Here is a 13,034-nt window from a genome sequence, read left to right on the forward strand (position 1 = left end):
TTCGTGTAGTGTGTGTCAGTTCAAAAATAAATAATGTAACAAGTTTGTTTGAACACGAATGTCATTGTGATATGCTTTCATCAAACCTTGTTACTTTCTCCCACATTTAAATGCTTGCACAATGCATAACTTAAATCACCTATCTTGGTCTAGGAGGAGGTCCAATAATCAGGAACACACATTTTCAATAAATTGTCAGCAACCATTAAAAACCTGGTTTCAGATGAAGCGCAGTTGAAACAGAGTTTGAAAGACAATTTTGATAGGCAATTCCTTCTCCTCCATAGATGACTTGAAAGACAATTTTGATAGGCAATTCCTTCTCCTCCATAGATGACTATCTTAACAGTGTTAGACCAACTTAAGTAAAAGTTCTGTTAGATTTCAGTTTTGACAGCACTTAGTCACAACAGTCAAGATTTGGTATCTTGTTTACGGTAAATTTATTAAAGGTGCATAACTATGTTTTACTCTGGCAGTGTATTAATTCTGTAAATATTAGCAGGTCCAGTTTATTGTAAAGTATTCACATACGAGGGCCGTTCAGAAAGTAACCTCCGGTTGATTTAAAAAAATACACCAAGTTAAATAAAAATATTTTAATATATACATCTTACAACTACATCTTTGCACTATTTTTCTACATAGTCTCCATAGCGATTGAGGCACTTATCGTATCTCTTCACAAGCTTTGAAATTCCTTTTGCATAAAAATCACCCGCTTGTGCCTGGAGCCAGCCTGTGACCGCATCTTTAAGCTCTTCGTCGTCATCAAACCGCTGTGACGCGAGCCATTTCTTCAAATGCATGAAGAGGTGATAATCACTTGGCGCCAGGTCTGGGCTGTAAGGTGGATGGTTGATAACGTCCCACTTGAAGGACTCAAGAAGGGCCGTTGTTCTGCGAGCAGAGTGAGGACGGGCGTTATCGTGCAAAAAAACGATACCGGAAGTCAGCATACCACGTCGTTTGTTCTGTATAGCCCGTCGTAAATTTTTTATTGCTTCACAGTACACGTCTTGATTAATGGTCGTACCACGTTCCATGAATTCAACCAACAACACCCCTTTGGCATCCCAAAACACCGTTGCCATCAGTTTTCTGGCAGAAAAATCTTGCGAGGCTTTTCTTGGTTTGGTAGGCGAATTGGAATGTGCCCACATCTTTGATTGTTCTTTTGTCTCAGGGTTCACGTACTTAATCCAGGTTTCGTCACCGGTCACGATTCTGTTTAACAATGGTTCTCCTTCGTCCTCATAACGTGACAGAAAGTCTAATGCAGAGGCCATTCTTTGAGTTTTGTGGTGGTCGGTAAGAATTTTGGGCACCCATCGTGCACAGAACTTACGGTAACCCAATCTTGCTGTCACTATCTCGTACAAGAGAGTCTTAGAAATCTGTGGAAAACCAGTAGACAACTCCGACATTGAGAAACGTCGATTTTCACGAACTTTTGCATCAACTGTCTGAACGAGTTCGTCAATCACCAATGATGGTCTACCACTCCTCTCTTCATCATGAACGTTTTCTCGTCCACTTTTAAATAAACGTACCCATTCACGGACAACTCCTTCACTCATAACTCTTGGTCCGTACACGGTACAAAGCTCACGATGAATAGCTGCTGCAGAATATCCTTTGGCTGTAAAAAGCCTTATGACAGCATGCACTTCACATTTGGCGGGGTTTTCTATTGCAGCACACATTTCAAACTGCCACAAAAACTAAACTAGCGCAGCTACGACGTTCACTCGACCACGGCTTGATGCCGACTGACCTGTTGAGTGCGTGAACGCACAGATGGCGTCGCTACTCCCCCCAAAACCCGCACTGTGACCAATCGGAGGTTACTTTCTGAACCGCCCTCGTATTTTGACAATCTCCTGACAAATGATGAGGGAAGTGAACATTGTATTCAAATGTTGTATGTTTTATGTTTTACTTTCTGACATTTTCCACATCCTTGAGAATCATCTCATCTTTGGGTCTGTGGAACGAAAATTGAATCTAATTTAATCTAAAGGTGGGCTGTGCACAAAATGTATCAGTATAAAAATTTTATGAACAACAAGTGACCAGTTCATTTCTAGTGACCCATTTAGCATTGACATAAGTGCTCTCAAATAAACAGTATGAACTAGGACAAACAAATAAAATCAGTTGTAAAGGAGCAAATGGAGACTTAGATTTATTGAAAGAATTCTGGAAAAGTATAACACAGTTGCAAAAGTGATCACAAACAAAACTCTTGTGTGACCTATTCTTGAACACTCCTTGAGCGACTGTAATCCTCAACTCGTTAGTTAAAGTTGTTGATTTATTTATTTAATTTTATTTATTCATGGGTCTTCTTATGATGATGTAGGATTTGTCACAGCAGCAGCAACAGCAGCAGTTGTTGTTTTATTCTTACGTGGGTCACCTTTTACAAAGATTTTTGGCATGTCATGGTATTACAATATAAGAACAAAGAAAAAAACATAACTCATATGCATTGGCATTCAAACACCTGCAGATCTAGTTTGACAGGGATGAGACAGGCCCGTGCATCTGCAAAGTCTCTCCAGAATGGCGAGCGTCGCATGTCATGCCTTAAGGTTGGCAGCACATCCAAGTCTCACTTGCAGGTGTTCCATGGACCTGCAGTGCTGGGGTGGGAATAGTAGTGTCACGTGTGCATTGTTAGTTGTGTTATTGTCTAGTTCTTGTGTAAGGTAAGTAGTGTATTACAGAGAGAGCATGTGGGGCATGTGGGGTGACAATTTAGACTTCATTTTCCTACTTCGAAGTGTTCACATCGTGTCACTGTATGTGATTTGATCTGAACATTCCAGACAACCGGTTCAGTTCCAGATGCACCACAAATTGGTAGGCCCACAATTTTAACAGAACAGAAGCTTATCAACATTTCGGACATCATGTTGCGGAGTCAAAAATCAGTGAGGAGATTACCGCAAGAGGCTGGAAGACTCTTGTATGACAGACACAAGGCTGCAACCAAAGAACTGGGGATGTACCCATATACAATTACCGCTATACAACAATTACATTGCATGACCCATGGGAAATGAATGGCATATTGTGAATGGTTTCAGCTTTATGTTAACCGACACAGAGTTGGTGTTTTAGATCAAACCTTTTTCACTGATGAGGCTTTGTTTCATCTACCTGGCTACACTAATCCCCAAAATTCATGAAATTCATGATCAGAAAATCCACATGCCTTAAGAGAAATGACATAGCATGCAGAGAAATTCGAAGTGTGAGTTGCCATAAGGCGAATTATACATCTGATCTCTCTTGATGTTACTGTAACTTCTGAAGTCTATTGTTCCAAGATAATTCCTCCATTTATTGCCTTGCTGAAATAAAACAGAATCAATCACCCATTTTTCTAACAAGGCAATGTTACTGCACATATGGCACACCAGCTCCTACAACTTTTTGATGAAATCTTTGGAGACAGAGTAATTACAAAAAGGCCTCTGCCCCCGCACTAACCAGATCTCTCTCTGCCTGAATATTTCCTCTGAGATGCAGCTAAAACATTTGTGTATCAAAATAACCCAATGACAATAGATGAACTGAAGACAGAGTTAATTGATTATATGCATTTGATTATACGTGAAACATTGGTATAGGTATTCACAAATAAATGTAAATGTGTTGAAAACATTCCAGCACCTAATGTGATACTGGTGCATACACTGTATTTAATTGCAATTAATATAATTACTTAATTTCATTATTTTAATTTTAATAATTTAATCCCATCTCCCAATGTAACTGCAGCCATTAGCAGCAAATCCCGGCACATAGCTCATACAGTGGCACAAATGTGCTGCCAACCTTAAGCAGACCACAAGGTGAGAAATGTGAAGCTCATTGCTGCAGAGAGAGTTTGTAGACATATTGTAGAACTGTAACCAGCCAGTTTATGCAGTATGAAAGTTGTGGAAGCCCTAAGGATTCACAGATAACTGAATCCTTGAAAGAAATAGATTCTGAAGATAGGGCCTCTATAACTCTAATTATTGTTGTTGTTGTGGTAGTCTTCAGTCCAAGAGACTGGTGTGATGCAGCTCTGCATGCTACTCTATCCTGTGCAAGCTTCTTCATCTCCCAGTACATACTGCAACCTGCATCCTTCTGAATCTGTTTAGTGTATTCATCTCTTGGTCTCCCTCTACGATTTTAAACCTCCACACTGCCCTCCAATACTAAATTGGTGATCCCTTCATGCCTCAGAATATGACCTACCAACCAATCCCTTCTGCTAGTCAATTTGTGCCACAAATTTCTCTTCTCTACAATTCTATTCAATACCTCCTCATTAGTTATGTGATCTACCCATCTAATCTTCAGCATTCTTCCGTAGCACCACATTTAAAGCTGCATGCCCTCGGGAAAAATTACGGCCGTAGTTTCCCCTTGCTTTCAACTGTTCGCAGTACCGGCACAGCAGGGCCGTTTTGGTTAGTGTTACAAGGCCAGATCAGTCAATCATCAAGACTGTTGCCCCTGCAATTACTGAAAAGGCTGCTGCCCCTCTTCAGGAACCACACGTTTGTCTGGCCTCTCAACAGATACCCCTCCATTGTGGTTGCACCTACGGTACGGCTATCTGTATCGCTGAGGCACGCAAGCCTCCCCACCAACGGCAAGGTCCGTGGTTCATGGGGGGAGGACTCTATAATTATACTATAGGTGAAATATGTAAGGAAAGATGAAAGCCTGAAAGTTTGCAAGTAATTTTAGTTCAGACCCCTTCCTAGTCATTGGAAGGTGTCAGTCTTTGAATAAATATTAAGTCTTGCACCTCTGTTCGATTTTAATTGGGAGCTCTATTTAATCATGAGAAGGAAATGTTCTGTCAATGATGAGATCACTAGAGATGAAGTGCAAACTCAGACATGACAAAAACAAGAAATGAAGTTGGTCATGGTCTTTCAAAGGGAAACAAACCATCATTAAACTTAATCAATTTAGGAAAACCACACAACATTTGGATGGTCTGGTGGTGAGTTGAACTACAATATTTCAGAAAGGGAGTGAAGTGCCTTAATCACTTCATTGCAAGCTCAGTTGTTTAGTCCTGAAGATTCAATCATGAATCTGAACAAATTAGGGTCCATTTCTGCCTTGCAAGGATGTTACTATAAATAATTTTGCTAATCTTAGCTTTATGTGCATTTTATCCAATTAATGTAACAAACAATTACCAAATGCACAGATAAAAAGTACTAATTTTGCAAATACAAAATGACAACATAGAAATTACACAGGATAATCCAGAATATGTAATACTCCCTTCACAAAAAGTAGTGGAAAGTACTAATATAGCAGAGGAGCAAACAAAAACCTCTGCAAAGGTCATAGAGGTTGACATCAGTGCAGAGAAGAGTCAGATGACAACCTACCAGAGCACATTTAGCATCACATACATAATGTAATGTAGTTTAAGACTGTTTTAAAAAAACTTTATAGTTGGCATCTCCTTCCATTTAAAAGTACCTTCACAAAATCTTCTAAATTTAACATTTTAGGTTAATGTGTAATAAGAATTAATGGTATAATACAGTAATGTGATGTAATTTCACTTACTGCAGTTAAATTAAATGTACATTCTTGACTTCCTTCCATATCCCCAAGACAACAGTCCATGGGATCCATGTAATATAATTAATGTAATGTATTGTAAGATAAGGTAATGTGATACAATTGAGGTGGTGTCTTATTCTCTGCCAGTGATCATTTGCTGGCAAGTTCCTAGCTTTCACGATGCGGTCGTATTGTGTTTTCCTATGTAGAGTACTTCTTTCACTTTCATTATCATTCATAACATTCAAATGCCATGTAAAAGATGTTGGCTTTCATTTTCTATGACAAGTCTCACTTTCTTCCATAAATAATATGCTGCAGAATTTATGCTTAATATTATCAGTAAGGAACTTGTAGATAAGTGGTCACAAATATAGCTTGTTTTTTGCTTCATATTACACAAACAGCAACCCCCCCCCCCCCCCCCACACACACACACACACACACACACACACACAAAATAAAATTTTCAGGACAAGATGGCAAAATGACTTCCAAGTGCAAAAATGTGCACATTTACGCTATGAAATGCCAAAACCATATGACCCACAGCCACAATGGGGTGTTCAACAGCATGTCTATATCACAGATGACATAGTTGGCACAACATTTCCAGTCACATATACAACTGTGTGTCAAAAGTTGAAAACACTGAGTGAAAAATAATAATAATAATAATAATAATAATAATAATAATAATAAACACTGAGCTGTTCAGGTAGCTGCAAATCACAATGATTAGGAACCAGGTGTGGTGGCAGGTGATGAAAGAGTCACACGAAAAATTCCTGCAAGAGCGAAGATGTGAAATGAGAGTTTCAAGAACTGTCTACGGGATCCTCATTCCAGTTGATTAGGTTGTCTGAGTCACGTTTCCACTGCAACCTTAACCTCAAAATACCATAGTGTTGAGACTGTATCATAATCCAGCTGTGCATTAAAAGAAACTGTAAACTGAGAGTTGTAACTTCACCAAAGTTACCAGCATTCTAGCACATACAATAACATTTTCCTGTAATATTACTAATGACATTTATTATGAACAGTGAGGAAAAAAAGACGGAACAAAATTAAATATAATAAAATATTTGTACAGACTATTTCTTTTTCTCTACCATTTAATATGTTACACAGGTATCCTATACCGCTCATAATGTGCAGAACATAATTTCTTGTTATATCACATAAGATATTTTACAAAATACTTGACTCGTCAAGCAGCAGAATGAATGTCACAAATTTCAAAACAGCAGCTTACCTCAGCGACACTGCCTATGCTGTGATCTGGAAGATCCCTCTTTGCCTGTACGCACATGAAACAACAAATTCCAGCCATTAATATACAAAATAAACAGAACATGTTGTTTAAACTTTTGGTGGAATGTTCTCTGTTTATCTTATGGTCTACTGATAAAGAGACACACTTGCCATGTCAGTGGTATTATGAACAGACAGATGAGTATGGAAAGTTGATCTCAACACTCTGCTGTCCCTTCAGTGTTAATCTGAAGGCACTCACAATTGCAAATTACAATATTTATGCTGAATTACTTTACATTAAAACCAACTTAAATGGTGTTGACACCAGAGAGAATATTATCATCAAAAAGAAAAGGACAAATTGGCTACTGATATGCCAAGAGAAAGGTTGACAGGAGCCAATAGCTCTCTCAAAATAGTATACATGTCATTTTCAACAAATTAGCCTTATATGTGTGGTCATATTCAATGAGGCTTTTAATTTTAAGATTTATACATTGTTGCTGGAACATATATCCTTCTGAGTAATGAAAAATGCCAATTAACTTACTTTACACTTACTTTTAAGAAAACAGATATAAAAGCAGTTTTTAAGAATTTTCATTTCCAAATATTCTTACAATCTGTAGCTAGTTTGATGATGAAATCTTCACTGCAAGAAATCCAGAAGACTTGTGTAATATTCACATTACCGTTTAATCCTTTACAGGGTAATCAGTACGGAGAAACTATCTTACATCCCTGAAAATTGACTGTTACCTTTCTGAAGAATGAGACTGTGATGAAGCAAGCTGGGATAACTTTAATTCCCCTCTTGTTTTGCCATCTGCCTCCTTAAATTCATTTTGTTCCTTTCAACTATTTACCTTTAGCATACGTGAATATAATCTGCATTTTCATAAAAGAGAAAGATTGGCCCTCAGTTTTAAAGAATATAACACTGGATCTAAATTTGTGCTTATTTTTATGTATGTAATTGATTTTCTAATTTATTTTGACTATGCCTTGTTATACGGCAAAATCAGTAATTGTGTCGCAACTTAAATCCTATTGTTGACATATAAAAAAAATAAATTCTGTACTAATTATAAACATTTGGAAGACAAAATACTCGTAATCTTAAAGTATCTATTTGGCTCTATTCGAAAACATGTTAGCAAAACCAGCCCTTAATTAATTCCAAAGTAATTAACAATTTTGTCAAAAGTATTGTTTGTGTAATGATATTTGTTAATTTCATGATTTAAATAAATAATTTAGCCTAACTCTTGCAGTAGAAGAAACTTTTAAAAGGAACGAATTTTTTGATGTATTCAGTTAATTTGATGAGTTAAGTTTTAATTGTAATTTCTGTAAATTTAACTTCGAACAATGTGTAGTTTCAGCACTTATTATTGTGATGATACATAAGGGCCGGATTTTTGGTCATGAGACAGTCAGTCCAAAGCCAAGTTTCAGACGAGAATACTTTGAAATTGCACGCAGAAAAAAAAAAAAAAATTTGATTTACACAGTGGTCAACATGTATAAACCCAAGAAAAACTTTATTGGAACCAATTCCATCTTTTTGCTACCCCACCTCAGCCCCACAGTGGATTCAGTGAGACAAATTCAGAGGAGACACACCAAATGGAAGAAATGTTATGCAGCTAAAAAGAAATTAAATATATGAACAATTTAAACTCCTATAGTCAATGAAAATGATTTCAGAACACCAAGAAAGGATTTAAATTAGAGTTCCACAGATGGAAGTCTAAATTAAGTTGTTCTTAATAAGTGCAGGGTTTTACCAATGTGTCCTTTCTCCTTCTTCCAACAGTTTTTTACCAAAGTGATAGTTATTTAATGGTTTTTTACCTCAGCCATACTTATTACACCTTCCAAGCTTCTACACATTTCAAGGCAGTTCTTCAAGCGGACTTGAAATGGTTCTTCAGATTCTTCTTCTTTTCGTTTCTTCTCCAAAGCTTTTTCTGTAATGGTGTATATTAATCACTACATTAACAGACTGTCCTGTTGGTTCTTGGTAGAATATTTTATACATTACAAATGAAAAACTACACGATGCTACTACAATATATATTCATTATGTCAAAAACTACTACTCAGTTCATATGCCATTGTCAAGTACAAAGCTGCGCGGGGTAGACGCGCGGTCTAGGGAGTCTTGTCACAGTCCGCGTGGCTCCCCCTATCGGAGGTTCGAGTCCTCCCTTGGGCATGGGTGTGTGTGTTGTCAAGGTTCCATAAGGTCTTACCACAAATTTTTTGCAATCAAGTACAAAGATAATATTTATCTTTGTTCTGACAATGGTGTAACTACTAAATAAAATAATAAATATTGTCTCTTTTGTCCATAAATTAATTACTGAATTAAGACAATTCCTGTGAGTATGAAAGTATATGATAAAAGATGGAAAGAGTAAAGATAACAACTCACCATTTAGTTGAGACACTGATTTGCTGACAAGTACATAAACAAGACTGAGAACATTGCTGGCTATCACACACACACACACACACACACACACACACACACACACACACATACGACTAAACTGTGCTTGCACTGCATCTTGTGTTGTGGAAGATGGAATCGATGAGAGGAGAAAGCAGGGAGAGGGAGGGGGGTTGGGGAAGCGTGGCTGACGAGTGGGAGGAAAAGGTGGGGCAGGGGGCACTGAATAGGAATGTTGGCACCAGCGAACTCATTTGGTTGCAGAAATGAGAAGCTGTGTGCAGTGCACAGTATCGTGGAGGAGTGGATTAGGAGGATGACAGAGAACACAGGAAAAGAGAGACTGTGGAGAGGAGAGTGTGAATGCAGAATGAGCATAGGCAGGGTCATGGGGTAGAGGTGGAGGTGGGCGTGAGGCGGGAGATAGCACTGAGGCCAGCTCCAACCCACCTCTGCCCCATGACCCTAATTTCACTCACCCCGTGCACCCTGCTCTCTCTCTCTCTCTCTCTCTCTCTCTCTCTCTCTCTCCCAGCTATAAGCCGTCACCCTCCCCAAGCCTCTTTTCACCACTTGTCCACTTCATCCGGCACAACCAAATAGCCTAGGCTAACTGCAGTGCCATCACAAAGCAGTCAGCCGTGATAGGTGGAACAGAATATAATCTTTATTGCCACATAACACGTCATTTACAGTCATTTGATTGAAACATTGGTGACTTATCAATGAGTACAGTTGTATGTCCACATCCTTACTAATATTAGAAATGCGAAAACTCTGTCTGTTATGCTTTCACGACAAAACCACTGAAGTGATTTTGATAAATTCTGGTATGGAGATAACTTGAATACTAAAGAAACCATTGGCTACTTTAGAAAGTTGTGTCTTTTTGAGTATTACTAACATTTTTAAATATGGTATACATGAGTGACATGCAGATGACACTGGGCCTATGGTCAGCAACTATTAGTGCTCTAGATTGTTCCGTGAAAGTACAAATCCAATGTCACTGTGGGCATGGTTTATGATATTCAGTCCTTACACCACTTGATACAGCTGGAGAGTTTTGGTGCAGATACAACAAGAAAATTGGACAGCAAGCCTGAGAAGCATATTTAAAACTATAAACCTTGCAAATGTAAGTCTGATTTACTGCACTGTTCTACGAGAGCTCAAGCTGCAAAAGTTACTCAAATCCAACAAACCTCGGAGCAGTCTCACATCCGCCAGAACTTGGATGCAGAATGTCAGGTGGCATTAACAGCCAGAGAGACATTACAACAATCACAAGCCCTTCAGATTTTAAATCCTGAGCATCACACATCTCTTACAGCTTCAAAGTGCTTGAAGAATCACAATAATGTGTCATTTAAAGGCTGTATGACAAACAGAGAGTCGTATCTTTACAAGTGTGGAACACGGGTTGCTTTTGGTGGGGCTGCATTTGATTATGATCTATTAACTATCTATGTTACTCATAAATTAGTCATCACAGGGGGACAGATCAAAAATGTAGGCACAATAATGCATTAAAATGAAACAGAGAAATAGTTGTTATGTGTTGCTCTGGAGGCAAAGTTTCACATCCAGTACTAGGTGAGCGAGAGAAACCCTACTTCTGCATGAATGTAATAAATTGAGACATTTTTAAATATAATTAGAAAATATACAACATGTTTTCAGATTCGACAAACATCAAAATAATTCAAATTCATTATGTACCTGCATACCGGCACTGCATACATTTTTTTATAAGTATGTCTCTACAGCACTATTTACAAAGACATCTCCTAAACTACTAGTTTACTTACTCATCATCACTCATCACAATAAAACTACCGATATGCAGGAGAAGCATAACAGCTAGTAGGTACATATAAAAATAGTATGTACAAGAAGCATGTGAACGCATCTTACAACATAAAAAACTAAATAGGTGTCACATTTCTTCTTAAATTTTTCCATGCTGTTATAACACATTTTTACATATTTTTCAATGTTTGCTTCTCTAGTTTATAAATATGGGTACATAAAAAAGAACACATACCTCCATTAAAATAGAACACACATATACACGGAGATTATAAGGTAAAAAGAAAGATTAATATCTCCTACTCATCTTCCTCATTTATAAAATCTTCTACACTATAACAACATAAGCTTTTTAAGTACTTTTCGTTTGCTTTTGTGGTTTCTAACTTGTAGTCCTTGAACTTAGACCGTAACTTAGTGTTTAGCTTCAAATTCATGTAGTAATACAGGGTATTTTCAAACCAGCTAAGCCTGCGACAAAGTAACTTATAATCTGGTATATGTCTTGTTCTTTAAGTAGGTATAAAAGAATTTCCTTCTAACAGACATGGATTTTTTTAGCTTAAAGAGGAATATTTCATATATAAACATACAAGAAATTGTCATTATGTCAAGGCTTTCCAATAAAGATATGCATGACTGCCTACTATTTGTTCCCACCACAGCTCAGATTATTTTTTTCCGTAGCTTCAATATACTGAGGAGGTTTGCTTTCTCAGTAGCCCAAAACATTATATCATATCTTACAATGGATATAAAATATGCATGATAAAGAACTTTTTTAACAGAATGAAATCTTCGCTCTGCAGCAGACTGTTCATTTATATGAAACTTTCTGGGATATTTAAACTGTGCGCCAGACCAAGACTTGAACTCAGGACTTTTGCCTTTTTCTTATAAGCTAAATAAGTTACTTTATTTAGAACTCTCACTGCATAACCAAAACTGTTTAATTGCTTCATTAAGCAATCCATGATCAGACCATGAAAGTTTTTGCTTATAGTAATGCCAGATATTTAACAGAGTTTGCAGTGATCAATTCTTTGCTCTCACAATTTAACTGTGTGCCACGTAGATATATTTGTGTGTAGGTGCGTGTAAATATGTGTATCCAATCAGTTCTGAAGGACAACTTGTATCAAAGCTGGTGACGTTTCCCATCCTTTTTACAGTACTGTTAATGACTCGCTGCCTCAACTACTCACGTGAATTGTTACTTTTACTTCTTTCATTATTTAAATTCTACCACAGACTTTAAATTAGTAAGTAGCAGAAGTGCAAACTGACAAAGCAGGAATGGCTTGAAGAGAAATGCAAGGCTGCATAAGCTGCATGAGTATGGGAAATATAGAAGCAACATGTAGGAATATCACAGACAGATATGGAGAAAAGACAAGCACCTTAATGGGAATAGAACTCGGATGGCAAGAAGAAGAGAAGGCTGAAAGCTGGAAGGCATTTACAGAAGGGCTACACAAGAGAAATAGATGTGATGACAATATAGCAAAAAGAGAAGATGAAATAAACGATGAGATGGGAGATAAGATATTGTGAGAAAAATTGGACAGACCTCTCAGAGATGGAAGTCAAAACAAGTCTCTTAGAGTAGACAACATTGCCTTAGAATTACAGACATCCTTGAAAGAGTCAGTCATGGCAAAACTACCACAACTTGAATGCACGATGTGTAAAGACAGGTGAAATACTTTCAGACTTCAAAAAGAATGTAATAATTCCCATTCCAGAAAAGGCAGGTGCTTTCAGGTGTGAATATTATCAATCATCATGGCAGCAAAATACTGACATGAATTACGTACAGAAGAATGGAAAAACTGCTAAAAGCTGACCTCAATAAACAAAAGTTGGCATTCTGGAGAAATGTATAAACACATGAGTTCGTACT

The 13,034-nt window shown here is 37.5% G+C and overlaps 1 protein-coding gene across 8 annotated transcripts in view; it reads right to left on the reverse strand.

The window, feature by feature from the left end:
* LOC124777276 (Fanconi anemia group A protein homolog) overlaps positions 1-13,034 on the reverse strand; it is a 246,329-nt gene that overhangs the window by 211,296 nt on the left and 21,999 nt on the right. For 7 of the 8 annotated variants that reach the window (XM_047252617.1, XM_047252612.1, XM_047252614.1 and 4 more), the window contains exons 3-4: positions 8,719-8,834; positions 6,860-6,904 (exon numbers count right to left, since the gene is read on the reverse strand). In XM_047252617.1, coding sequence (XP_047108573.1) covers positions 6,860-6,904; positions 8,719-8,834 — 161 coding nt within the window. The remainder of the gene's footprint in view (positions 1-6,859; positions 6,905-8,718; positions 8,835-13,034) is intronic. The other variant, XM_047252618.1, reaches the window with a different exon arrangement.

Source organism: Schistocerca piceifrons, chromosome 2 (assembly GCF_021461385.2).
Source record: "Schistocerca piceifrons isolate TAMUIC-IGC-003096 chromosome 2, iqSchPice1.1, whole genome shotgun sequence".
NCBI lineage: Eukaryota > Metazoa > Arthropoda > Insecta > Orthoptera > Acrididae > Schistocerca > Schistocerca piceifrons.